The sequence below is a fragment of the Geotrypetes seraphini genome, chromosome 15, assembly GCF_902459505.1.
Source record: "Geotrypetes seraphini chromosome 15, aGeoSer1.1, whole genome shotgun sequence".
NCBI lineage: Eukaryota > Metazoa > Chordata > Amphibia > Gymnophiona > Dermophiidae > Geotrypetes > Geotrypetes seraphini.
The window spans coordinates 23,085,033-23,109,463 of NC_047098.1; the positions used below are offsets into that span (position 1 = coordinate 23,085,033).

Genomic DNA, 24,431 nt, shown 5'->3' on the forward strand with positions numbered 1-24,431 from the left:
TTCAAGAGTTGGCTTTTACACCTGTGCCAACTTGAAGGGGCAGGTACAAAGGCCGATGGAATTGCTCCCAGCCACCCATTCCAGTCCTCCCCAATACCAATTCCCAGTCATCCTGCTCTGTTGGCGCCCAGGTTCAAAATGGCACTTTTGACCCCCTAGTGGTAGTCTCATGGCAGTACTACTAGGGAACAAGCTGCCAAACATGGCACAAAGCTACCATTAGCAGCCAGAAGCACCATTTAGAAGCTGGGCACCAACCGAGCATGAACAACTGGGGATCACTTCTGTTCTTCCTAGATCACCAGGAAACCTCTAGTGGGAGCTGGGAAGGGAAGGTGTCAGAGGTGGGGGTGGGCTTAATATTGCCGGGGAAAGGTCTTGCTCTTCATGTCGAGAGGTCTTGGGATGGGAGATCTTGCTTTTCTTGTTTGGGCATGTTGGGGAGTATATTGATTACTAGACTACTATTAATCACAGTTAATCTAAATATATTATTTCTTCAAACGTGTAAAATTATATGAATATATCTCCCCATTCATACCACACGGGGAGTATATTGAGCAATGTCAAAGGCAAATGAGGGGATAAGGAGATGAGTGGGCGAGGGGACCTATACCAGTAGCATAAGTGCATTCAATTGAAGTGTAGATTCCAAAATCTGCAGGTGTAGCTGCTGGGCATTATTAAGAAGGATATTACAACCAGAACAAAGGAAATCATCATGCCGCTGTATCGTGCGATGGTGCACCCGCACCTGGAGTACTGTGTCCAACATTGGTCACCGTACCTTAAGAAGGACATGGCGATACTTGAGAGGGTTCAGAGAAGAACGACGAAAATGATAAAAGGTATGGAAAACCTTTCATACGCAGACAGGTTAGAAAGGCTGGGGCTCTTCTCCCTGGAAAAGCGGAGATTCAGAGGAGACATGATAGAGACTTACAAGATCATAAAGGGCATAGAGAAGGTGGAGAGGGACAGATTCTTCAACCTATTGGGAGCCACAAGAACAAGGGGGCACTCGGAGAAATTGAAAGGGGACAAGTTTAGAACCAATGCTAGGAAGTTCTTTTTCACTCAGAGGATGGTGGACACCTGGAATGCGCTTCCGGAGGCTGTGATAGGACAGAGTACATTACGGGGTTTCAAAGAAGGATTGGATAAATTCCTGATGGATGCGGGGATTGAGGGATACAGATAGAGGTATAGATAGGATTATGTAAGGGTATACATAGAGGGATAAAGGTGATTAAAGGGTTTTGGGTAAAGGATCACCTTACAGGTCATTGACCTGATGGGCCACCGCGGGAGCGGACTGCTAGGCGTGATGGACCTATGGTCTGACCCAGCGGAGGCAACTTCTTATGTTCTTAACTTACTCGTATAAACTACAGAAAGACCATGTTCCTTTTCTGAACATTTAGGGGCTCATTTTCATGTGTCTAAATGCTTTGAAAAAGAGCCCCTTAGGGTTTGGCATCAGATGCTCCATAAATACTGAGAAAAGCACCGGCACCTTCTTAGACATATTTTATAAAAGGCTTTTCTAGATCCATACATATCAATTTGCATCTCCAAACTCTATGTAAAATGGAGCTTTCTTTATCTTATGCCATATGCAGCCTGCCCTCTGTGCATAGGGGAAGAGGGCATATACCTGGACCCACCTCTGCCACTTACCATGACATACGCCCTGGCTCATAAGGTACAGGTCCTGTTGTTTCTCACAGCGTGTCTTCTTCAGCTCGCACTCGTTGGCATAGGTCAAGCCATCAGAGCCACACACCTTTCCAGAGAACAAAGAGCACATCTGGTCATCTACTAAAGAGGTGGCTGCTTAAAACAGGTTTCTAGAGGTCAACAGTGCTGGCATGTCAGTCAAACAGAAATCCCGATGTAAGTCTTAACTATGATGTTACATTTACCCCGGGTGTGAGAGAACTGCACCTCCTGGGCCACAGCTGGCTCAATGACACTTGAGAACTGAAGAATCTGAGCCAGTGGAAATTACATGGGCCCTTATGAAGACTATAGACTGGCCCCCTGATGGCAACACCCATGGAGAGCACACCTGGATCTACCAGCGACAGAGAAGACTTTATTTATTTATGAATTAATTCATTCATCCAGTTTTCTATACCATTCTCCCATGGCATCTCAGAATGGTTTACATGAATTTATTCAGGTACTCAAGCATATTTCCCTGTCTGTTCCAGTGGGGTCACAATCTATCTAATGTATCCGGAGCAATGGGGGGATTAAGTGACTTGCCCAGGGTCACAAGGAGCAGCGTGAGTTTGAACCCACAACCTCAGGGTGCTGAGGCTATAGCTTTAACCACTGCGCTACACTCTCCCCCCTCATACAGCACTAAGGAAACCCACCACCAGGTGGCACCATTCCCAGGCAAAGAGAGGCCAGTTTACCGGGTTGCGGAGCACGGCGTGGCAGGTGAAGTCACAGACGCACCGCTCATCCTCAGTGTCCTCGTCCCAGGAGCCCCCATACTTCCGACAGCGATCCTGTTCACATTCAGCGTCCTCTCCAGAGCCCGAGCCGCCGGAACCACACTCTGTACAAAGCAAGGAGAGATGAAAGCCAGCACCGTCAGCCTCCAGCACCCCCACCAATGACCGCCCACCCCCCCAGAGAAAAAAGAGCACCGACAGCCCAAGGAAGATACTAAATGCTCACGAATAACACCACAGCAGAGAGAACGCTTAAGATAGGAAAGATCTTTACTATAAACCACTATGCTGGTACATCCGTTTAACGGTTTATCAAATGAAAATAAACCAAACTACAGTAAAGTATGTGATCCTGCCATATTATGGTATCAAAGGGAAAAGTGCAGTTTAGTAGAGGTATTTCAAAGCATTTTAACACATCAGAAGCAGTTTAATAAAAAATTAAGGAAGGGCATGAAGTCTTGGGGATCTGAATCAGTACACTAGGCAACTGCCCTGACGTTAGAAGAAGCAACAAAAAAGAGGGATAAATAGTGGCATAGTAAGGGGGGGAGGGGAAATGGACCATCCCGGGTGCTGTCTTCGCAGGGGGACGTCAGTTTCTTTCCCTCCATTTCCGCCCCACCCCCCATGCACCTCTTTAAATATTCGCCAGCATGAGCAGAATTTTCCACTTGCTGCTCGCATTGGCGTTGGGTCCCTTCTGACGTCATTTCCTGATCACGGGACCGGGACGCGTGATGTCAGAAGAGAGCCAAGGCTGGCACAAGCAGCAGGTGGAAGATGATGTTTGTACCGGTGATCATTTCAAGAGGTAAGTGGGAATGGGGGCACCCAAGCAGTGGAGAAGAGGGGGGAAGGAGGACGCACGGCACGGCGATGCCGGGCACCACCGCCCTTCCTACGTGACTGCGGATAAACAAAATAAGTGAAGAACACCAAATGAAGTGCACCCAAATCTGGGCACCATGTATAGACTAGAGGTCTGCACGGGAACAGGGATTGCGGGAATCCCGTGGGTATCCCCCCATAACCCACGGGACTCCCACAGGGACCTCCCTCTAGCCAACGGGACTCCCACGGGGATGGAAGGCTTTGGAAGAAGGGTTCGTCCATATAATATAATGGACACATCAGCCTTAGTAAAAGAGGGGGGTTTATAAGTTAATTACCTGAACAGAAAACAAAAAAAGGGTTCCACCAAAGAGATTCCACAAGGAAAACAGTAACACAAACACAAAAGAAACTGTGGAATTGATGATCCTGTCAGAAGTAATCGCTGCTTTTTAAGGGGACGGGCGGGGATGGAGGTAATTCCTTGTGGGGATGGGTGGGGACGGAGAGGATCCTGGTGGGGACGGAGAGGATCCTGATGGGGACAGGTGGGATTTCTGTCTTCGTGCAACTCTCTAGTATAGACCATGGGGGAGTTTGCATTACTTGACAGAATGACAGGTTTCCTCTTTAGCTCATTGGATGGGTCCCCTCGGTTATGGCACTGCAGAGTGTGTCTCTCTGCTGCCTCTTCTAATGTCATGAGAAATGTGATCAGAATGGTAAATCAGAGATAGAAATGAACAATACTCTACTGATGAGGAAGCAATATTTTATTCATGGTCCTGACATGGTCCGCGTTTCAGTCATGTTGGTTTTTTAAATAAAATATTGTTTCTTCATTGATACGTCTTTCAGCACTATAGAAATGATAAATACTACCCTGTTTCCCTGAAAATAAGACCTATCCCCAAAATAAGCCCTAGTTAAGATCGACCTCTGCTGTGAGGCTGCCAAAAACAGCAGTGCATCAGTGCTCTGAACTGGCTCCTTTGAGGCCTTCTCCACCAGGGTCTTCCCTCTGCCACGTCACTGATAACATTAACAGTGATGCGGCAGAGGAAAGCGAGTAGAACCTGTTCGATGTGGTCGAGGTTCAGCATTTTGAACATCCAAGCGGTCGGTGCTATTTTTTATTTACACAATGTAACTTACAAATCTTCCCCTTCCCTCTCTTCCCTTTTGTTTCATATCCTTCGTAATTAAGTCTTTGTCCTGATCTCCTCCCCCTACTTTCATAAAGATTTTATTTTTTTTTTATATTTAGATTCAACTTTTATTTTAAAAAAAATTATTTTCTATTTTTTATCTTCTTAATATTGTAAACTGACCAGATACATGTGATGGTCAGTATATCAAAATACTAATAAACTTGAAACTAGTATTTGCAGGCTGTCGTGGAGGGTGGATCCTCCATCCTGTGATATCAGATCCGGGCTGCTGGGTAGGTGGAGTGGAGGTTGGGTTGTCAGATGGTATAGGAATGGGAACCATGGTTGTCAAGGCCAAAAGGGGGCAGTCAGGATCACATTGACCCCAAACCCCCCCCCCCCCACGGAGTATGTTCTACAGTCAAACCTTGGTTTGTGAGCATAATTTGTTCCAAAAGCATGCTTGTAATCCAAAGCACTCATATATCAAAGCAAATTTCCCCATAGGAAATAATGGAAACTCAGACGATTTGTTCCACAACCCAAAAAGTTTAATATAAATACTGTATGTACTCGTATTGCAAGACTTTGCTTGTTTAGAACAGTCACTACACTCCTGCAGTATCAGAGAAAGAAAAACCATCGGCTCAGTTGTGATGTGTGTATACTGTATGTACTCGTATTGCAAGACATTGCTTGTATATCAAGTTAAAATTTAATAAAATATTTTGCTTGTCTTGCAAAACACTTGCAAACCAAGTTACTTGCAATCCAAGGTTTTACTGTATATAGTTTTGGGAATGAGTGGGATTGGTGGGTAGGCGTAGAGGAGGCTGTGATTCCATGTGAGCGTAAAAGCGTCATAGCTGAGACGGTGTGTCATTGGTCGCTTAGAGCAGAAGGAGGGGCACTTCGAGTTCTGCTGATTTGGGAGACCATGTTCCCCCCATGCGTAGATGGAGCATGTGCACCCCCCATCCATGCTTGGAGACATCTGTAGTGATAATCAGTTGGTGTTGGGGTGGCCTGAATGGCTTCCCCCCAATCAGGTTGTCATGGTTCATCCATCAGGCAAGAGCCTTGCAGGTGGATTAGTACTTGTGTTGTCATCGGTTATGCTGGTTCTGATGTCGGTTGAGGTGTCATTGTAGTGGTCTTATGTGTAGTCTTGTGTGGTCAAATTGCCGGGAAACAAGTGTGCAGGCATAAAACTGGGGCTGTACTATCGCCCACCTGGTACGCCGGAGGAAATCGGACACGACTTGGAAGCTGAACTGAGACAAGAATGCAGGACTGGAAGTGTAACAGTGATGGGGGACTTCAACTACCCGGGGATTGACTGGAGTACGGGTCACTCCAACTGCACTAGGGAAACAGGATTTGTAGAAGCTGTGAGGGACTGCTTCATGGAGCAACTAGTCAGGGAACCGACGCGAGGGAGTGCTACTCTTGACCTCATCCTAAACGGATTAGGGGGGCCTGCAAGAGGGGTAGAAGTGGGAGGACCACTAGGCAACAGTGACCACAACGCGATCCGATTCACATTAGAAAGGGGGACACCCACAGTAAGGAGGACCGCAACAACTGCGCTCAACTTCAGGAAAGGGAACTATGTTGCTATGAGGGAAATGGTGGGGAGGAAGCTCAAAAACATCCTTAGGATGGAGACTGTAGGAAGCGCCTGGACCCTATTCAGGGACACCCTGCAGGAAGCACAAAGAATGTACGTCCCAAGTTTCAGGAAAGGCGGCATGAACAAGCGGTCAAAGGACCCGGTTTGGATCTCAACAGAAGTAAAGAGGGCAATAAATGACAAGAAAGTGTCCTTCCGGAGATGGAAAAAGGACCCAACGGAGGAAAATCACCAGGCGCACAGGAAATGCCAAAAGGAATGCCACCGAGAGGTTAGAAAAGCAAAAGGGAAATACGAAGAGGGGCTGGCCAGAGAGGCGAAAAACTTCAAGGCATTCTTCAGTTACGTAAAGGGGAAGCGACCAGCGAGAGAGGAGGTGGGGCCGTTGGACGATGGGGATAGGAAGGGAGTGATTAAGGAGGATAAAGAGGTAGCTGAGAGGTTGAACACGTTCTTCTCGTCGGTTTTCACGAGAGAAGACACATCTAATATACCGGACTCAGAGGAGCTCATGAGTGGGGAACAGGCTGAAAAATTAGAACACATAGAGGTAAGTAAGGAGGATGTCCTCAAGCAGATAGACAGGTTAAAATGCGTCAAATCGCCGGGCCCGGACGGGATCCACCCAAGGGTTCTGAAAGAACTAAGACAAGAAATAGCGGGCACAATCCAGCATGTTTGCAACCTATCCTTGAAAACTGGAGAGGTACCAGAGGACTGGAAATTGGCGAATGTCACACCTATCTTCAAGAAGGGATCGAGGGGTGACCCCGGGAACTACAGGCCGGTAAGCCTGACTTCAATTATAGGGAAGATGGTGGAAGCTATGATCAAGGACGGTATTTGCGAGCACATCGAGAGACATGGCCTACTGAGAACAAGCCAGCATGGATTCTGTAAGGGAAGGTCATGCTTAACGAACCTTCTGTACTTCTTTGAGGGAATAAGCAGTCGGGTGGACAATGGGGAACCTATAGACATCATTTACCTTGATTTTCAAAAGGCTTTCGACAAGGTGCCACATGAAAGGCTGCTTAGGAAGCTGTGGAACCACGGGGTGGGAGGGGATGTGCACAGATGGATCGAGCACTGGTTGTCGGGTAGACTGCAGAGGGTCGGAGTAAAGGGACAATACTCTGACTGGCGGGGAGTCACGAGCGGTGTGCCACAGGGATCGGTGCTGGGGCCGTTACTCTTCAACATATTTATCAATGACCTGGAAAAGGAGGCAAAGTGCGAGGTTATAAAATTTGCAGACGATACCAAACTGTGCGGCAGAGTTAGGTCCAGGGAGGAGTGTGAGGACCTGCAAAGGGACCTGGACAAGCTGGAAGACTGGGCAAACAAATGGCAAATGAGCTTTAACGTGGAAAAATGCAAGGTCATGCATATAGGGAAAAAGAACCCGTTGTTCAACTACAAATTGGGGGGGGCAATGTTGGGAGACAGCAGTCTTGAGAGAGACTTGGGTGTGCTGGTGGATGCATCACTGAAGCCATCTGCACAGTGCGCAGCAGCCTCGAAAAAAGCCAACAGAATGCTGGGCATCATAAAGAGGGGCATAACAACCAGGACGCGGGAAGTCATCATGCCATTGTATCGAGCGATGGTGCGTCCACATCTGGAATACTGTGTTCAATATTGGTCGCCGTACCTCAAGAAGGACATGGCGGTACTTGAGAGAGTCCAAAGGAGAGCAACGAAGCTGGTAAGAGGGCTGGAACACTGCCCGTACGCCGAGAGGTTGGATAGACTGGGGCTCTTCTCTCTGGAAAAAAGGAGGCTCAGGGGAGATATGATAGAGACCTTCAAGATCATGAGGGGCATAGAGAGGGTGGATAGGGACAGATTCTTCAGGCTGAAGGGGTCAACAGGCACGAGGGGGCATTCGGAGAAACTGAAGGGAGATAGGTTCAGAACAAATGCAAGGAAGTTTTTTTTCACCCAAAGGGTCGTGGACACTTGGAATGCGCTACCGGAGGAAGTGATCAGGCAGAGTACGGTACAAGGATTCAAACAGGGATTGGACGGATTCCTGAGGGATAGGGGGATCGTGGGATACTGAGAGAGGTGCTGAGATGTAACACAGGTATAGAAAGCTAACCAGGGGTCGCGGCCTGCTCTGGTCGTGCATGTGCAAGACCGGAGGGTTAGGACTTCGATGGGAAGATAGAACTCAATGGGAAACCAAGGTGGCAAGGGGGCCCCTTCTGGTGACTCAGACAGGCCGTGACCTGTTCGGGCCGCCGCGGGAGCGGACTGCCGGGCAGGATGGACCTATGGTCTGACCCGGTGGAGGCACTGCTTATGTTCTTATGTTCTTATGTGTTGGACTACAAAGGTCACCACTGCCATGTGGCCCAGGAGTTGAAGCAGTAATCTTGCTGATGCGGAGTAGGAGGCCGATATGCCCTGGGATAGTGCAGATGTATTGACAGCGCATTTAGACGGAAGGAAGGCCTTGGCCTGGCTGGTTTTGATTTCTGCTGCAATGAAGGTAAGTGTCTGTGTTGGTGTCAGGTAGGATTTATTGCGGTTTATGAGAAACCCCAAGTTCTGCAGGAGAGTGATGATGGCTCGCATCAAGGATTGTGCTTCTTGTGGTGAGTGTCCCACTATCAACTAGTCGTCGAGGTAGGGGAATACACATGCTCCCTGGAGACGGAGGTGTGTTGCTACCACTGTGACCCACTTCGAGAACACCCTTGATGCCGTTGAGAGGCCAGATAGGAGGACTTTGTGTTGGTAGTGTTTGTCCCTAATCTTGAAGTGGAAGTACTTCCTTTGGGATGCAAGGATGGATACATGCATGTATGTATCCTGCAAGTTCAAGGAGGCTATCAGTCATTGGGTTGCAGCAGGGTTAGAACTGTCCCCAGAGAGTGCACGAGGGTGCGTTCTTTGTGGATGCATTTATTTAATGCGCATAGATCTAGGATGGGGCAACTGCCCTTGTCTTTCTTGGGTATGAGGAAGTATCTGGAGTAGAACCCCTTCTTGAGCTCTTGGATGGGAACTGGTTCTATCACCTTCGCCTGAAGCAGGTCCTCTACCTTCTGAAGGTGAGGTTCGTCGCTTCCTGGTTTGGCAGACAGCCATGGCGGTTTGTTTGTGGGATGGAGATGGAAACGGATATGGTATCCGTGTTTGATGATATTCAGGACCCACTTGTCGGTGGTGATGTTGATCCAAGCATTCGCAAAATATGTGATTTGGCCTCCCACTGGGATGTGGGGTTTCGGTGGGCTGTCAAAGGCTCTGGTTCAGAGTGTTGGCTTGCCTTTGTCTCTTGGATGTCTCTTGTTTGTGTAAGCATTGTTGTGTTGCTGTGATTCTGGAGGTAGGCTTGCAGGGGTAGCTCCTCTAGTGTTTTCTGGAGTGTGCTGTCCATTCCAGGCCATTGGTAGCGAGGGTTTGGAGGGTGGTGCAATTTAATGCTGATTCATCGTGCTTGTCCTAGAGGACAACCAGCTAACTATGCCAGAACAGAGAATGGAAATAAAATGTACAGAGAAGACAGCTATCCGCTGCCCTCACATCCCCCCACCCCAGTTCAAGGATGTAATGCTACAGGCCAGGATTTCAGCATTTTCTGAGCTTGTTAGTCAGAGCCTCATGTGGCATATCATGGGATGTACCAGCCGACAAACAAACCTTTGAAATGTTTGAAGTATACTGAGCTTGTCTGAAATTCAGCTTCACATCTGGAAAAAAAGGATTTTTTTTTTCAAGATAAAACAGCTGACAGTTAAAACAGAATCATTAACATTCTCTGATTTTTAGATTTGTATTCTGTTCATGGGGAGATGCCAGTGTAGAAAGTTTGTAACTGTTCCTCTTCCATAGCCATTTGGTACTCCACTGGGCATGGTGCCGCTGCGCTGATCATAATCCAGTCCCGTGCAGGTGAAGCATCAATTTATGCAAAACGGAGACACAGCCTGAAGGGCTCAAGAATACAACTGGCAGAGCTCAGTACTGAAATATCAGCACGCACATTGGAAGAGCTGCATATGGGGGTGGGAGATTCTCAGTACTGGCATAGCACTATATGCTGCAGTGCAGAAATAACCAGGTCACTATTCAAATGCCTCGATCAGCATTTTTTTTTTTTTTTTTTAAAGCACTGGGGCTGTGATATTTAAATACATTACATACAGCAAGTGGTGCTGAATATATGTGCAGAGTGGTATGCTACTGCTATCCATACTGCTATGCAATTTAAGTTAGGAGAGATTTTTTGCTGACCTAAATTAAACTGCATGACTATATGGAGAATGGCTGAATATTGCAGCGTATCCATAGAGGTAGGCAGAATGCCCATATTCCCAGATAGTGCCAGGGTATGTCTGTAATAATTTTCAGCAGCACTGTCTACATAGTGCCACAGACAAAATTGATAGACAGGGCAAATGGGGTTAATTATATACAAAAAGGGCTTAATTCTATAAATGGCGCCTATCAAGGCGCAGCTGTCAATCAATCATGTGGCGCTGTTTATAGAATCATGTCTAGCGGTGCCTAAGCGGGCCTAGGCGTCACTAGGTGCCCTAGTGGTAGGCAACGTTACATTAGGCCTGGCCTAAGTCACCGGTGCCTAACACAGACGCTGAGCAATGATGAGCGACACCTAAGTCAACCGTGGTCATTCTCCACCCCTAACCATGCCTACTTTTCAAGCGGGCGTCGTTAGGTGCATCAACTTAAATGGCTTTTTCATTTTTAAAAAAAAAAATCTGATTTTAATGGAGTGGTCAATTACCGTGCCAATTAAACCAAATAAAAACAATTAAGCTCCACGCAGAATTCAGTTAGGCTTAGCTAGGCTTCCTCAATTAGGGCGCCTAACTTAGGCGCTGTTTACAGAATGTCCCCCAAAGTGCCTACATTTATGCACCATATGTCATTAGAATACTAGCATATAAGAATATGTGTACACACACACATATATATGCAAATATGTGCATATTCCATACACAATATATATGCAAATATGTGCATATTCCATATACAATATATATGCAAATATGTGCATATTCCATGTACATGTATTGTCAATAGCATGTAGTTTGAAGGGGGCATAGGTGGGGGTACTAAGTTATGCACATACATACACACACACATATACGTATTTATCGTCAGAATTAAGCCATAGTAGGTACCTATTTTTCTTTACAGAATTCTGTCATCTAGAAGCTGGTACATTGGATCATTTATTGTTTTTTGCCCTCTAATACATAATTTTTGGAAATCTATTTGGAGTCAAATTAATAATTTACTTGAGAATCCGGTAGCGCTTTCATATGACACAATATTATTTGACACATCAATGAGGAAAAAGAGTCAAATATCCTCTAAAAACAATAAGTTATTACTCATAATGACAGGAGTTGCCATTCAACAAATTACGAAAAACTGGAAAAATCTTGATAGATTAAGTTATAATTTCTGGTGGAATTCATAGTGCCATATTTTTAAAATGGAGAAAATATTAGCTATTCAACAGGGAAGCTATAATAAATTTATTGATGTTTGGGAGCCATTAACAAATTATTGTAATGATTGATTATATTTAATTTATTTCTTCCCCTTTTATTTATCAAGATATGGGGTTGGTGAAGGGTGTGTTTAATTTCAAATTAATCTGAAATTATAAAGTTATATTGAAGTGAGGGTGGGAGGGAGGAATTATATTATGATTTAATATATGTGTGATCAAAAAGTGATATTAAAGTGTATATGTTTGTATTTTATTATAATCCACTTGTTGAAAGTATAAAAATGAATAAAGAATTTAGAATACTAGAGTAGCAGGGTATGTGTATACTTTTAGGTGTGAGAGCCTATACATCTGTCATAGAGCTGGTGTAAAAGCTTCTGCCTAGATTGGGGACATAACAGTGTAACTTATATGGGACACTGGATGTCGCCGGTTGAATTAGACCTGGATATTCAGTACCAGCCACTAACTGGGAATGGCACCGAATACCTGTGTATACAGCAGCTCTTATTCCCCTGTGCCCCCCCTCCAATCCTGCCCTGGCATTCACATACCTCAATCTAGCGGTCTTGGCACTCTTGATGTACTCCCATCCTAGCCTCACACCATGCTAATGTCAAAGCCCCCACATAGAAACATAGAATATGATGGCAGAAAAGGGCCGACGGCCCAACAAGTCTGCCCAATCATGATTCCCTTCCACCCTCGAGAAACTATCCTCTATCATACCTCTGTAGCGACCCCACATGTTTGTCCCATTGTCTCTTGAAGTCGAGCATGCTACTAGCCTCGACTACCTGACGTGGAAGACCATTCCATCTATCAGCCACCCTCTCGGTAAAGAAGTATTTCCTGGTGTCCCCATGAAATCTTCCTCCCCTAAGTTTTAGCAGATGTCCTCTTGTCACCATGGGACTTCTATAAGGAAAAGAAAGCAATAAGTACCCTGTTATAGAATTACCATCTAGTTGTATTAGGGAAACGGAAAGGGGGGTGAACAAATGGGAGTTGCCAGCATCTGTGGCAGTGACTAAGCCAATCCGTAAAGGGAAGATGAGGCAAACATCTGTTCAGAGTCACTTGTGAGAAACGGATGATGCTACCCAAGAGGCAGCGCCAAACAGCGACATCCGGTGGAAGTCAATTATACACCCATTGTTCCTTCCTTGGGAGCAATGCATGGGTGGAGGCTGTGCAGCATAGTGATCCCGTCTGAGTGCCAGTCAAGTCTCCTAAATTCTGCGATGGGATGGGGGGGGAGGGAGAGGGACCTAGCGCTAGTTATGATGTGTATAAATAAAGCTGCCGTGGCTTTAATCCCAGAAGAAATGACTTTGAGTGGTTTTTGAGTGCATGTCAGAGGAACGGTGGTATGCAAAGTGTCTCGTCATCTTCACTGCCGGACCCCGTGAAGATCCAGCATTTTTCCTTTGCAGGATATAGAGGAGGGAGGGCAGAGGGCTGGCTGGATCTTCTTCGGAAGGCTGTTCAGGGAAAGAGGATCTGACAGGCACAACCCCTCCCCTCCAGCTCTCTCTGTCTGCAGAATAGCTCTCAGCCTGAGCCTTTGAAGTGTGAAATTAAAGACAGATACATCTCCTACATCAACCTGTTTAAACAACTTTATCTTCCATTATCCTCAGATAAAAGCTAGGGAAGTGTCTCTCTTCGGAGTCATAGAGAAGTCCTGCTTTCTATCCTCCCCAACGAAACCCTTAGCAGGCTGCATTAATAACTAGCAGGTAATCAGGTTCCTTTCAAAATGGGACCCAGGCTCTCAGTGAGCACCAAGCATCCACAAAACTCAACACTAGCTAATTGATGACATATATTTACCATGGGGGTGGGGGGGGGTGGCGACCATACAACGATATCGGAACTGAATATCCAGGTATAAAGCGTCAGTCAGCATTTACCCAGATACTGATGATTTATTCAAACCAGTACCCAGATAAAATTTGGGGCAGTCTTTTTTGCCTGGTTAGCAGAATCCCACTACAAACTGGATAACTCCCAGCTCTGCTTTCGTTCTGCCCCAGAACTGACTTGGCCCTGTCCAGATAATGCCAGAGCAATTAGTGATAATGATCAGAGCCATTATCCAGGTAATGCCCTGAAAATTACGGCACCTACCTGGGTAAATGCCACTGAATATCAGCCCCTAAACTTTCTGCATGAAGTGAGAGATGGATGAGCAAGGAAGCCATGTCACAAATGGGAAAGGGAGTTCCAACAGCTGCACCATTCAAACATTAACTCACAGTAACACAGCAATTACGGAATTGGACCTTTCAAATAGGCCTGCCCTCGTCGCATCTCCTCTCTTGATCACAAACACACAGAAAACCAACACAGAGAGAAATACATACACACACAAACTTACCCACAGGCATGCACAAGCACATACATGCAAATATGCATAGGTATGCATAAAATATATATGAAGTAGCAAATACACATGCATAAACATCAATATGTACAGAAATACCAGCCTACAGGCAAAATATATACACACATATAACAGATAAACATAAGGGGAAAAGGGATAGGACTTGTGTACTGCCTTTCTGTGGTTACACATTCAAAGTGGTTTATATAAATACAGTGGTACCTCGGTTTACGAGTGCACCGGTTTGCGAGTGTTTTGCAAGACGAGCAAAACATTCGCAAACTTGGTGCCTCGTAAACTGAGCTTGCCTCGCTATACAAGCGCCCCCCCCCCCGGCGATCCGGCACCCCCCCGCCGCCATCGGGCATCCCCCCCGCCGTAACCTGAGATCCCCCAACCCACCCGAACCCTCTTCTTACTTCCAGTGTAGCCTCCGCATCGGCACCGGCACCAGCATATCCTGTGCGTTGGTGCCGGTGCCCGAAAATCTGCTTCCTGTGCCGGGCCTTGAGCATGCGCATGCTCAAGGCTCAGCACAGGAAGCAGATTTTCGGGCACAGACACCAACGCACAGGACATGCTGGTGCCGGTGCCAATGCCGATGCGGAGGCTACACTGGAAGTAAGAAGAGGGTTCGGGTGGGTTGGGGGATCTCAGGTTGCGGCGGGGGGATGCACGATGGCAGCGGGGGGGGGGTGCCAGATCACAGGGGGGAGGGTGCCGGTTCGCGGGGGGGGGGCCTTCGGGGGAGCAATGCCGGTTCTTGTGGGGGGGGGGGCAGCAGCGCTGCTGGCCTCGGGGGGGAGAAGGTGGGGGGTGGAAACATATCAAAGCAAGTTTCCCTTACTTCCTATGGGGAAACTTGCTTTGATATACGAGCATTTTGGATTACGAGCATGCTCCTGGAACGGATTATGCTCGTAATCCAAGGTACCATTGTACACATAGATAGCAGAACGCATTTTGGGGGGTTTATTTGAGGGGAGACAAAAGCCCCTAGCAGAATCCTGTGGCATGATGACTTCCCCACCTACCTTCCCCGGTCGCTGTAATTTTTAATTTTTGGCCACACTGCGTCAACGAACAGGCCTGCCCCCGGATTTTTCATTCTACAGCGATGATGTGCAGTGGCTGCCCACAGATTTAAAATTACAGCGACCGGGAGGAAGTGGGTGGGGGGAGTAGAGCCATAACTGACTCTTCTGACTGCCAATTTTTGGGGAGGCCACGAGGATTAAGTGACTTTCCCAGGGGCACAAGGAGCAGGCACTAGGATCAATCCCATAGCCTCAGAGTGCCAGGGTAGCAGCTCTACCACTAGGCCACTCCTCACCTCTAAGAACAGAAATATACATACACAGACAAAGACCAAACAGTTGCGCATACAGGAACACAGATGCAGAGGAACTGGAAAGAATTCCACGAGTGATGCTCTGCATGCTTTCCCCTCTTGTTAAAATACTGGGGAATTATGAACATCTCAACCTGGACATCCCATTTCCCACACTGAGTCCACACGCAAAATCAGGGCTTTCTAATTTCTCCTTGATACAGTGTTGGGTCTCAGCCAAAGACAGTGTCACCAGCTGGAAAAGAACCATAGATTCCAAGCCACAGATTGTCTGGTCAGAAATATAACAGATTGCTCACCATACAACCCTACAGAGTGGCATCACTTCTGATCTTAAACAAACGCTATACTCTTGAGGCACCCCACCCACTGAGCGACTTTAGAGAGAAGAGTCACCTCCTGACCCAGAATGACCTTACCATCCTCACAGGGTCCTATCCTGGACAGCTCAATCACCTTCTTCTGCTGGCAAGAAGCCGTCTGCAGGTGGCACTTGCTGTCATACGTGATTCCGTTGCTGCCACACACTTGCAAGTAGGGCTGTCTGTCGCACTGCGGACACACACACTGGCCATCTACGCACTGGGCGCCAAAAGAACAAATAGTGCTGCCACAGCTCTCTGGAAAAGAAAACATTCGAAGGGAGGAAAGCCTGAAGGATCAATATCCAAAACACTTGCTGAGAAGTTTTAACGTTAAGAAAAATCGATCTATAATTTTGTGGCCACAAAGTTCAAGATTTTTTTTGATGTGGCTTGGTCTAGAAACATAGAAACATGATGGCAGATAAAGGCCAAATGGCCCATCCAGTCTGCCCATCCACAGTAACCATTATCTCTTCCTATCTCTAAGAGATCCCACATGCCTATCCCAGGCTTTCTTGAATTCAACAGATACAGATCTTTCAGTCCGTCCCATACGCCTTATGACGAGGACCATGCACCATTTTAGTAGCCTTCCTGTGGACTTTAGAAACATAGAAATAGACGGCAGATAAGGGCCACGGCCCATCAAGTCTGCCCACTCCAGTGATCCTCGCTATCTATCTTTGCGGATAGATCCCACATGTCTATCCCATCTGGCCTTAAAATCCGCCACACTGGTGGCCTCAATAACCCGAAGTGGAAGACTGTTCCAGCGATCAACCACCCTTTCAGTGAAGAAGAACTTCCTAGTGTCACTGTGCAGTTTCCCGCCCCTGATTTTCCACGAATGCCCCCTTGTCTAGTCAGATACGTAGGAAATCCTTTATTCGCTTAAGTCAGTGTATCGAAATCTCAGGCGGCACGCAGTTTGCAACTGTGCTGCGAGACGCTGGGGAGGAGAGACGCCAGCTGACTGCCTATAGCACAGGTGTCAAAGTCGGTCCTCGAGGGCCAGAATCCAGTCGGGTTTTCAGGATTTCCCCCAATGAATCTGCATGAGATCTATTTGCATGCACTGCTTTCAATGCATATTCATTGGGGAAATCCTGAAAACCCGACTGGATTCCGGGCCTCGAGGAGGGACTTTGACACCCCTGGCCTATAGGAACGTGCCTCTTGCGGCGAGAGGCACATCTTAGAGGCAGTCAGCTGCCGCCAGCGCCTCTCCTCTCTGTGCGTCTTCTTTTGCAGCACCCCCACTGGCGGCTCAGGGCCCCATCTAGAGGGCCTCCGCACAGGCGCGGATGTTGACGCGATGACTTCACTCCTGCGAATGGCGTCATCACATCGACGCACGCGCACTTCTGAGTATCCTCAAGCCATAGCCGCTGGTTTAATTTGCCGCGGCTCGCAAAGTTTGCAAGACACTGGCTTAAGGGCTGGCTATGACTGCAACTCAAGTGCCTTGTTAGCTCTCAAGGTAATAGTTGTGCTTTTTTTGATCCTCCACAATTTCTGATATGACAGTGTGATGCTATTATCCCACTAAGTATTGTAAATTGAGTGGACGTAGAACTTATTCCTGGAGGAATTCTGTGCAATTCTAGATATTCTCTGGCCAGAGTAATGGAGTTTGCTCAATATCGGGGGTGCTCAAGCACCCACGGAGTTGGCACCTATGCCACAAGTATAGGCAGCTACAAGACGTCAGCACTGTAGGTGCTGTAATGCTTGAGCACCCTCAATATCCTCTACTGCCGACAGCAGGGATTTTGCACAATGCAAGGAAGGGCAAGCAGGAAAAGCTTACTAACTAGTGCTACTGCTCCTGCCTTCCTCTGCCGCCTATTGGCTGGCTACAAGAATATTTGGCCAATGGGCTGCAAGGGAAGGAGGGAGAAAGCCCTATGCAGGATAGACTCATTTCCTCCCTCTGCCACTGGGGAGGAGAAAGCAGACAGAAAAGCTTTGAAGGGGTATTTAAACAAATAGAACTACTTAAGAACTTAAGTATGTGCCTCTTTAAGAACTAACATCTAGCAGCTACAGGCCACAGAAGTTGAAGGAGACTTTGGCAAGAGCTAAAGGCAAAAGACAAAGAATGGATCTTTCTTAGGGTTACCAGATTTTGTTCTGATAAAACCCAGACATGTGGCCCTGCCCCCAAACTTCTTCTCCTCTTTCCTCCAGCTCAAGGCCACATGTCCAGATTTACCCGGACATGTCCTCTTTCCAGAGGACCTGTCTGGTTGTCCGGATGGATTCTTGAAAAGCATCAGTTTGTCTGGGTTTTCAAGCTCGGGGCCGCGACATCGTGTCACACCTGCGAGTACACCGAGGCCCTCCAGACGCGGCTCCGAGCTTGAAAACCCAGAAGAACTGCTGGTAACCTTAATCTTTCTGCCATCACTTCTCATACTGTAAAGATGTTTGGCCTTTCTGGTTTGAGGATAGGCAGGCAAGGAGCTAGATGGATGGAGAGACTACAAGGAATCACCGTGGAGGCAGTAGGAGTGTGTGGTCATGGAGCTGCTACAGCTGTGGCTGTGGATGCAGTAGGGGAAGTGATAATTATTGCAAGCTCCTATTCTGTACACAGCAGAGAGCTGCAAAGGGTGAGGAGGAATCAGAAAGAGTTTATAATAAATAGCTGTCCTGCAGACTTGGCATCTGCTATAGGGGGAGTGGTCCCATACAGAAAAGGTTGATTATAGAAGAGAGATGGCAGGAGGGAAAGTGATTTTTGATGAATAACCTACTGATCTTAATGGGATAAAACATTAAAAAACGCAAAATTGTCCTAAGGACAGCGTATCTCATGCTTACGGCTTCTGCTAAGGTTACTTTGCAACATACTGAGAAGGAGAATACAATGGTACCTTGGATTACGAGCATAATCCGTTCCAGGAGCATGCTCGTAATCCAAAATGCTCGTTTATCAAAGCGAGTTTCCCCATAGGAAATAATGGAAATTCGCTTTGATGCATTCCCCCCCCCCCCGAGAACCGGCATTGATCCCCTCGAAGGCCCCCCTCCCCGCCACGATCCAACCCCCCCCCGACACGATTGGGCACCCCCAGACACGATCCGACATCCTCCCCGACACAATTGGGCACCCACCCCCCCCGCCGCTTCTTACCTGGGCACTCTTGAAAATCGGCTTCCTCCTCTGCTGGGCCTTGAGCATCTGAGCATGCTCAAGGCCTGCGAGGGGGGGGGTGCCGGATTGCGGGGGGGGGGGGGGGTGCTCGTTAATCGAGCCATGCTCAGTTTCCGAGACACCGATTTTGCAAATGTTTTGCTCGTCTTGCAAAACACTCGCAAACCGGTGCACTCGTAAACCGAGGTACCACTGTAATTGTTTATTCTGACCAAAAAAACACAAGAGAGGTAATGCAGATATCTTTGGGATAGAAATTATTCTTTCACTGAAATACTGGGAATGTGTGTACATGTGGGTCTGTGTCTCGTGTGTCTAATGTGGAAGGCCATAATCAAAAGAAACGTCTAAATCCGATTTAGGCGTAGGGCGCTAGTCGCCCAAAGTCGACAGAGGGAGAATGTCCATTCTCGAAAAGTACGTCCAAAAATTTTATTTTATTTTTTGAAAATCACTTCTACTTCCAGCCGTTTGATCATCCAGACCGCTAGTATGTCTATGTTTATACCATATTTTCATCCCAAAAATCGTTCAAGTCCCAAACACCTAGAACAAAGCCTTTTGGACATGGGCGGGGCTAGCAAAGTGATGGACTGGCCACCCAGACAACAACACAGCAATGGGGCACCTTGCAGGGCACTGCTGTGAACTTCATAAAAAGGGTGCCACATAAACATCTCACAACTCTCATATACATAGTGTTGAGCCCCCCCAAATCCGCTATACCCACCTATCTACAACCCCAATAGCCCTTATGGCTGCAGGTGGCACCTATATGGCAGTACAGTAGGGTTTTGGGGGGCCTCACATTTTCCACCATAAATGTAGTAGTTAGAGTGGTTTATGGGCCTAGGTCCTCCTATCTATGGTTCACTAGCCCACCCCCAGACTACTTAAGCCACCTCTGCAGCTCTGCTAGACTTTCCTATTCCAGGTGCTAATGTTCTGGAGTCAGGTATGTACGTTTTTATTCCGATTTTTATGGCGGTGTGAGGGGGTCAGTGATCACTGGGGGAGTGTGTGTGGGTCTGTACTTTGTTCCAGCAGTGGTTATCTAGTCACTTTGGATACCTTCTAGGCACTTATACCTAGTTTTAGATTGCCTAAGTCACAACATATAAGTTCAGTCCAGGCAGCCTCGTAAAACTTTTGATTACCCCCGACTAGGTCTAGGTTGGCCCACGTCCCGTCCTAACCACTCCTTCAAAAAATGCCCTTTCAGCTCTGGGCGCACAGTGGGATTGAGAGGCCTAAAAAAATCCCTGGATACGGCTAAAAACACGTTTCGATTAACTTGGGCAGGTTTTTAGACATATTTCTGTTTCGATTATGAGCCCCTAAATGATTAATTTTAAAACAGGGCAGAAGGCGGTGTACTCCTTTTCTTTAGTTTGACTGGGATTGTGAATTATATGACAGAAAAGTTAGTATCAAACATTCCGCTGATAAAAGGTTTTTTTGCTTAAACGCTAAACTGAGAACAAAAGAAGTGACACTTTCATCCTTGATCTTCAAACGAAAACATTGAAGAAACTGAGTCTAAGAAACATCTTTTTAAAGCCTTGAGTAAAATTTAAAGAATGAGAAATATTAGAAAACTTTTAAATATTTCTATTTTTAATGAAAGATAAAAAGTATCAAAAGTATGCCTAATTAGTAATCTGTGATAGTCTGTAATATGGTGGAAATTGCATAACATAACACTTTAAAATTTAATTATAAAAAACATGATGGCAGATAAAGGCCAAATGATCCAACCGCAGTATCCACTATCTCTTCCTCTCCTTAAGAGATCCCATGTGCCTGTCCCATGCTTTCTTGAATTCAGATAGTCTTTGTCACCACCATCTCTACCGGGAGACTATTCCATGTATCTACTACTCTTTCTGTAAAAAGGTTATATCCTCAGATTACTCCTGAGCCTATCACCTCTTAACTTCATCCCATGCCTTCTCACTCTGGAGTTCCCTTTCAATTGAAATAGACTTGCCTCATGCATATTTGTCCCATATAGGTATTTAGACATCTCTTATCATATCTCCCCTCTCCCGCCTTTCCTCCAAAGTATACATATTGAGATTTTTAAGTTTGACCCCATATACCATATGATGTAGACCAGTGTTTCTCAACCCAGTCCTGGAGTACCCCCTTGCCAGTCAGGTTTTCAGGATATCCACAATGAATATGCATAAACTTGATTTGCATATACTGCCTCCATTATATGCAAATTTACTTCATGTATATTCATTATGGATATCCTGAAAACCTGACTGGCAAGGGGGCACTCCAAGACCAAGTTGAGAAACGCTGATGTAGACCACCAACCATTTTAGTAGCCTATTTCTGGACAGACTCCATCCTGTATCTTTTTGAAAGTGCAGTCTCCAGAATTGTACACAATATTCTAAATGAGGTCTCTCCAGAGTATTATACAGGTGCATCAATACCTCCTTTATTTGACTGGCCATTTCTCTCCCTATGCACCCAAGTATCCTTCTAGCTTTCGTTTTTTCAACCTATTTGGCCGGTGATGGGTCAAAAGCGCGCGAGGACAAAGGCGCGCCGACAACCGAGCGCGGACAACTGGGCGCAGGGCTTAATCGCACTGAAGAAAACCCATATTTTAAAGGGTTCTGATGGGGGGTGTGGGGGGAAACCCCCCACTCTACTTAATAGAGATCGCACTGCCTCACGCTGCCATGTTGGGGGTGTGTAACCCTCCACATTATACTGAAAACTTAACTTTTCCCTAAAAAACAGGGAAAAAGTTAAGTTTTCAGTATAATGAGGGGGGTTACAACCCCCCAAACCCATCACAACGCCAGCGCAATCTCTATTAAGTAAAGTGGTGGGATTCCCCACTAACACCCCCCATCGGAGCCCTTTAAAATACGGTTTTTCTTCAGCGCGATGAAGCCCTGCGCTCAGTTGTCCGCGCTCGGTTGTCGGCGCGCCTTTGTCCTTGCACGCTTTAGACTATGAACTATTTGGCCACGTTAAGATCAACACATACTATCGCACCTAAGTCCCACTCCTCTTTCATACACAAAAGTTCTTTACCCCCTAAACTGTACCATTTTTTTTGGGGGGGGGGGTTTGCAGCCCAAATGCATGACCTTGCATTTCTGAGCATTAAATTTTAGCTGCCAAATTTCACTAGGTCCTTCCCCATGTTATCCATACCATCAGGGGAGTCTGATACAGATTTTGGCATTATCCGCTAAGAGGCAAATCTTAGCTTACAGCCCTTCGGCAATATCGCTTACAAAAAGGTTAAAAAGAACAGGCCAAGAACCAAACCTTGAGGCACACCACTGGTAACATCTCTTTCCTCAGAGAGATCTCCATTGACCATTAACCTCTGTCACCTTCCACTCAACCAGTCCGTTACTTTGAGGCCCATATTGAGGGATTCAGTTTATTTATTAGACACCTGTGTGGAACACTGTCATAGGCTTTGCTAAAATCTAAATACACCCCTTCTAGCACAATTTTTTGGTTACCAAGTCAAAGAAATTGATCTGATTTGTCTGACAAGACCTGCCTCTATTGAATCCATGTTGACTCAGGTCCTATAATCCACTGGATTCCCGAAACGTCACTATTCACTGTTCTAAAATATTATAATCTGATAAAACTTTGGAAGGACACAGGTATAAATACAGTAAAACCTTGGATTGCGAGAAACTTGGTGTGCGAGTGTTTTGCAAGATGTGCAAAATGTTTTATTAAATTTTAACTTGATAAACGAGCAAGGTCTTGCAATACAAGTACGTACAGTATACGCGCATGACAACTGAGCCGCGTCACGTCATTGTGAAAGTCGTCCTACACATTAGCCCTCATCCTCTCCTCTCTCTCGCCTACCTCACACCAGCCATGATTCTTTTCAAAAGTAAAATGCAGGTTAATATATTTTTACTTTATACAGTACAGTACAGTATTTTGCATTAAAGTTTTGGGGTTGTGGAACGAATCGTCTGAGTTTCCATTATTTCTTATGGGGAAATTCGCTTTGATATACGAGTGTTTTGGATTACAAGCATGTTTCCAGAACAAATTATGCTCGCAAACCAAGGTTTTACTGTACTTTCAAACAGATGGGAAATTAAATGGGAAAGAAGCATATGTTATGTTATGTTAATCAGGTTTTCTATTCCGCCTTTACCTATTCAGTTGAAGGTCAAATTACATTACAAGAGGTTGGGTCAGTTACCCAGGAAGTTACATTGGACAGTTTAACATGGATATTGAATAGAGTTGCTAGTACAGGTAGATCAGTATAACTATTAATATAGTTATATCATAGTTACAAGTAAAAGTAGGTCATCGTTGACTCTTTGTTTTGTCCCAGAAATTGCATTAGACAGTTCAAAGTTGGGCTTTTATAATTACCATTTCAGTTACTTCAGGACTTAAGTCAAAAATGCTTTCAAAAGTTTTCTGAACCTGAGATAGTGGTCACAAGATTGTACTGTAAGTGGTAGTTGGTTCCAGCATTTTGCTAATTCATATTGGATGGATAAGGTAATTTGACTGGTAGATTTTCTATTATATTTTATTATATTGTTACATGCTGGGAATTTTAAGTGGAAAAGATTTCTGGTGGAATATCTGTTGGAGATACCCTGGAATAGAACTGCCAATCTGTTAGGTAGTCGGGGGCATTCGCCCTTAGGATATTAAAGGAGTGATGCCTAATTTAAACTTGATCCTTGCGGTTATGGGCTGCCAATGTAGTTTCAAATAGTAGGGTTGTAGGTGTTCCAATTTCCATAACCCATATATGAGTCTTACTGCTGCATTTTGAACTAGTTGTAGATGCGATGGTGATGTTTTAGAGCAAAGAACTAGTGTTACATTACAGTAGTCCAATCGAGATAGGATTAGGGATTGCACTAAAATTTGGAACGCCTCAGTTCTGAAGTATTTTCTGATGGCTCTTAGCTTTCTCATCACAAGGAAAGATTGTTTTTTTATTGACTGCACATGGCTCTTCATGGATAGGTGGTTATCAATTTCTACTGCTAAGATTTGGGATTGTAGTTCTAATGGAAAGTCAGAGTCGTCTATTGTGATCCTTGGAGTGTAGCATGGGTCAGTCGAGGATCCTAGCCAAAGGAATTTGGTCTTGTTCCTATTTAGTTTGAGGTGGTGGGTTGAGTTTTCTATGATGTAGACACATTTTTTGACAGTGGTGAGGGTGTTGACTAGTGCAAACGTTACGGGTAGCATGATCGTTATGTTGTCCGATAGGTAAAATGTTTTATTCGTGCAAGATCTAGGTTGGCTCCCAAGGATTGCATTAGAAGGTTGAACACTGATGGTGAAAGTGGGGATCCTGGGGGGACCCTACTGGGAGGGTGTGAATGGGGTACCAGTGGCTGCCAAGAGTAAAATAGAGGCATACTGATAAAAGGAGAGGGAGAATGCCGTGCAGATCTGGAGGGAGAAGCTAGGCCAGTTAGCAGAACTGGAAAACCTCAAAGATAAGTGTAAGGGAAAGAGAAGAGTGGAAGCAACTGGGCCCAGTGCTGGGCAGAGTGGGAGTGAGAGGTGGGGTAGAAGGGAATAGTGAGG

The 24,431-nt window shown here is 46.0% G+C and overlaps 1 protein-coding gene across 2 annotated transcripts in view; it reads right to left on the minus strand.

Annotated features, from left to right (window-relative positions):
- The window catches only part of AGRN (agrin), a 400,096-nt gene that overhangs the window by 91,761 nt on the left and 283,904 nt on the right, over positions 1 to 24,431 (minus strand). For both annotated transcript variants that reach the window (XM_033921542.1, XM_033921543.1), the window contains 3 exons: positions 15,746 to 15,946; positions 2,427 to 2,572; positions 1,681 to 1,786 (listed from right to left, as the gene is read on the minus strand). In XM_033921542.1, coding sequence (XP_033777433.1) covers positions 1,681 to 1,786; positions 2,427 to 2,572; positions 15,746 to 15,946 — 453 coding nt within the window. The remainder of the gene's footprint in view (positions 1 to 1,680; positions 1,787 to 2,426; positions 2,573 to 15,745; positions 15,947 to 24,431) is intronic.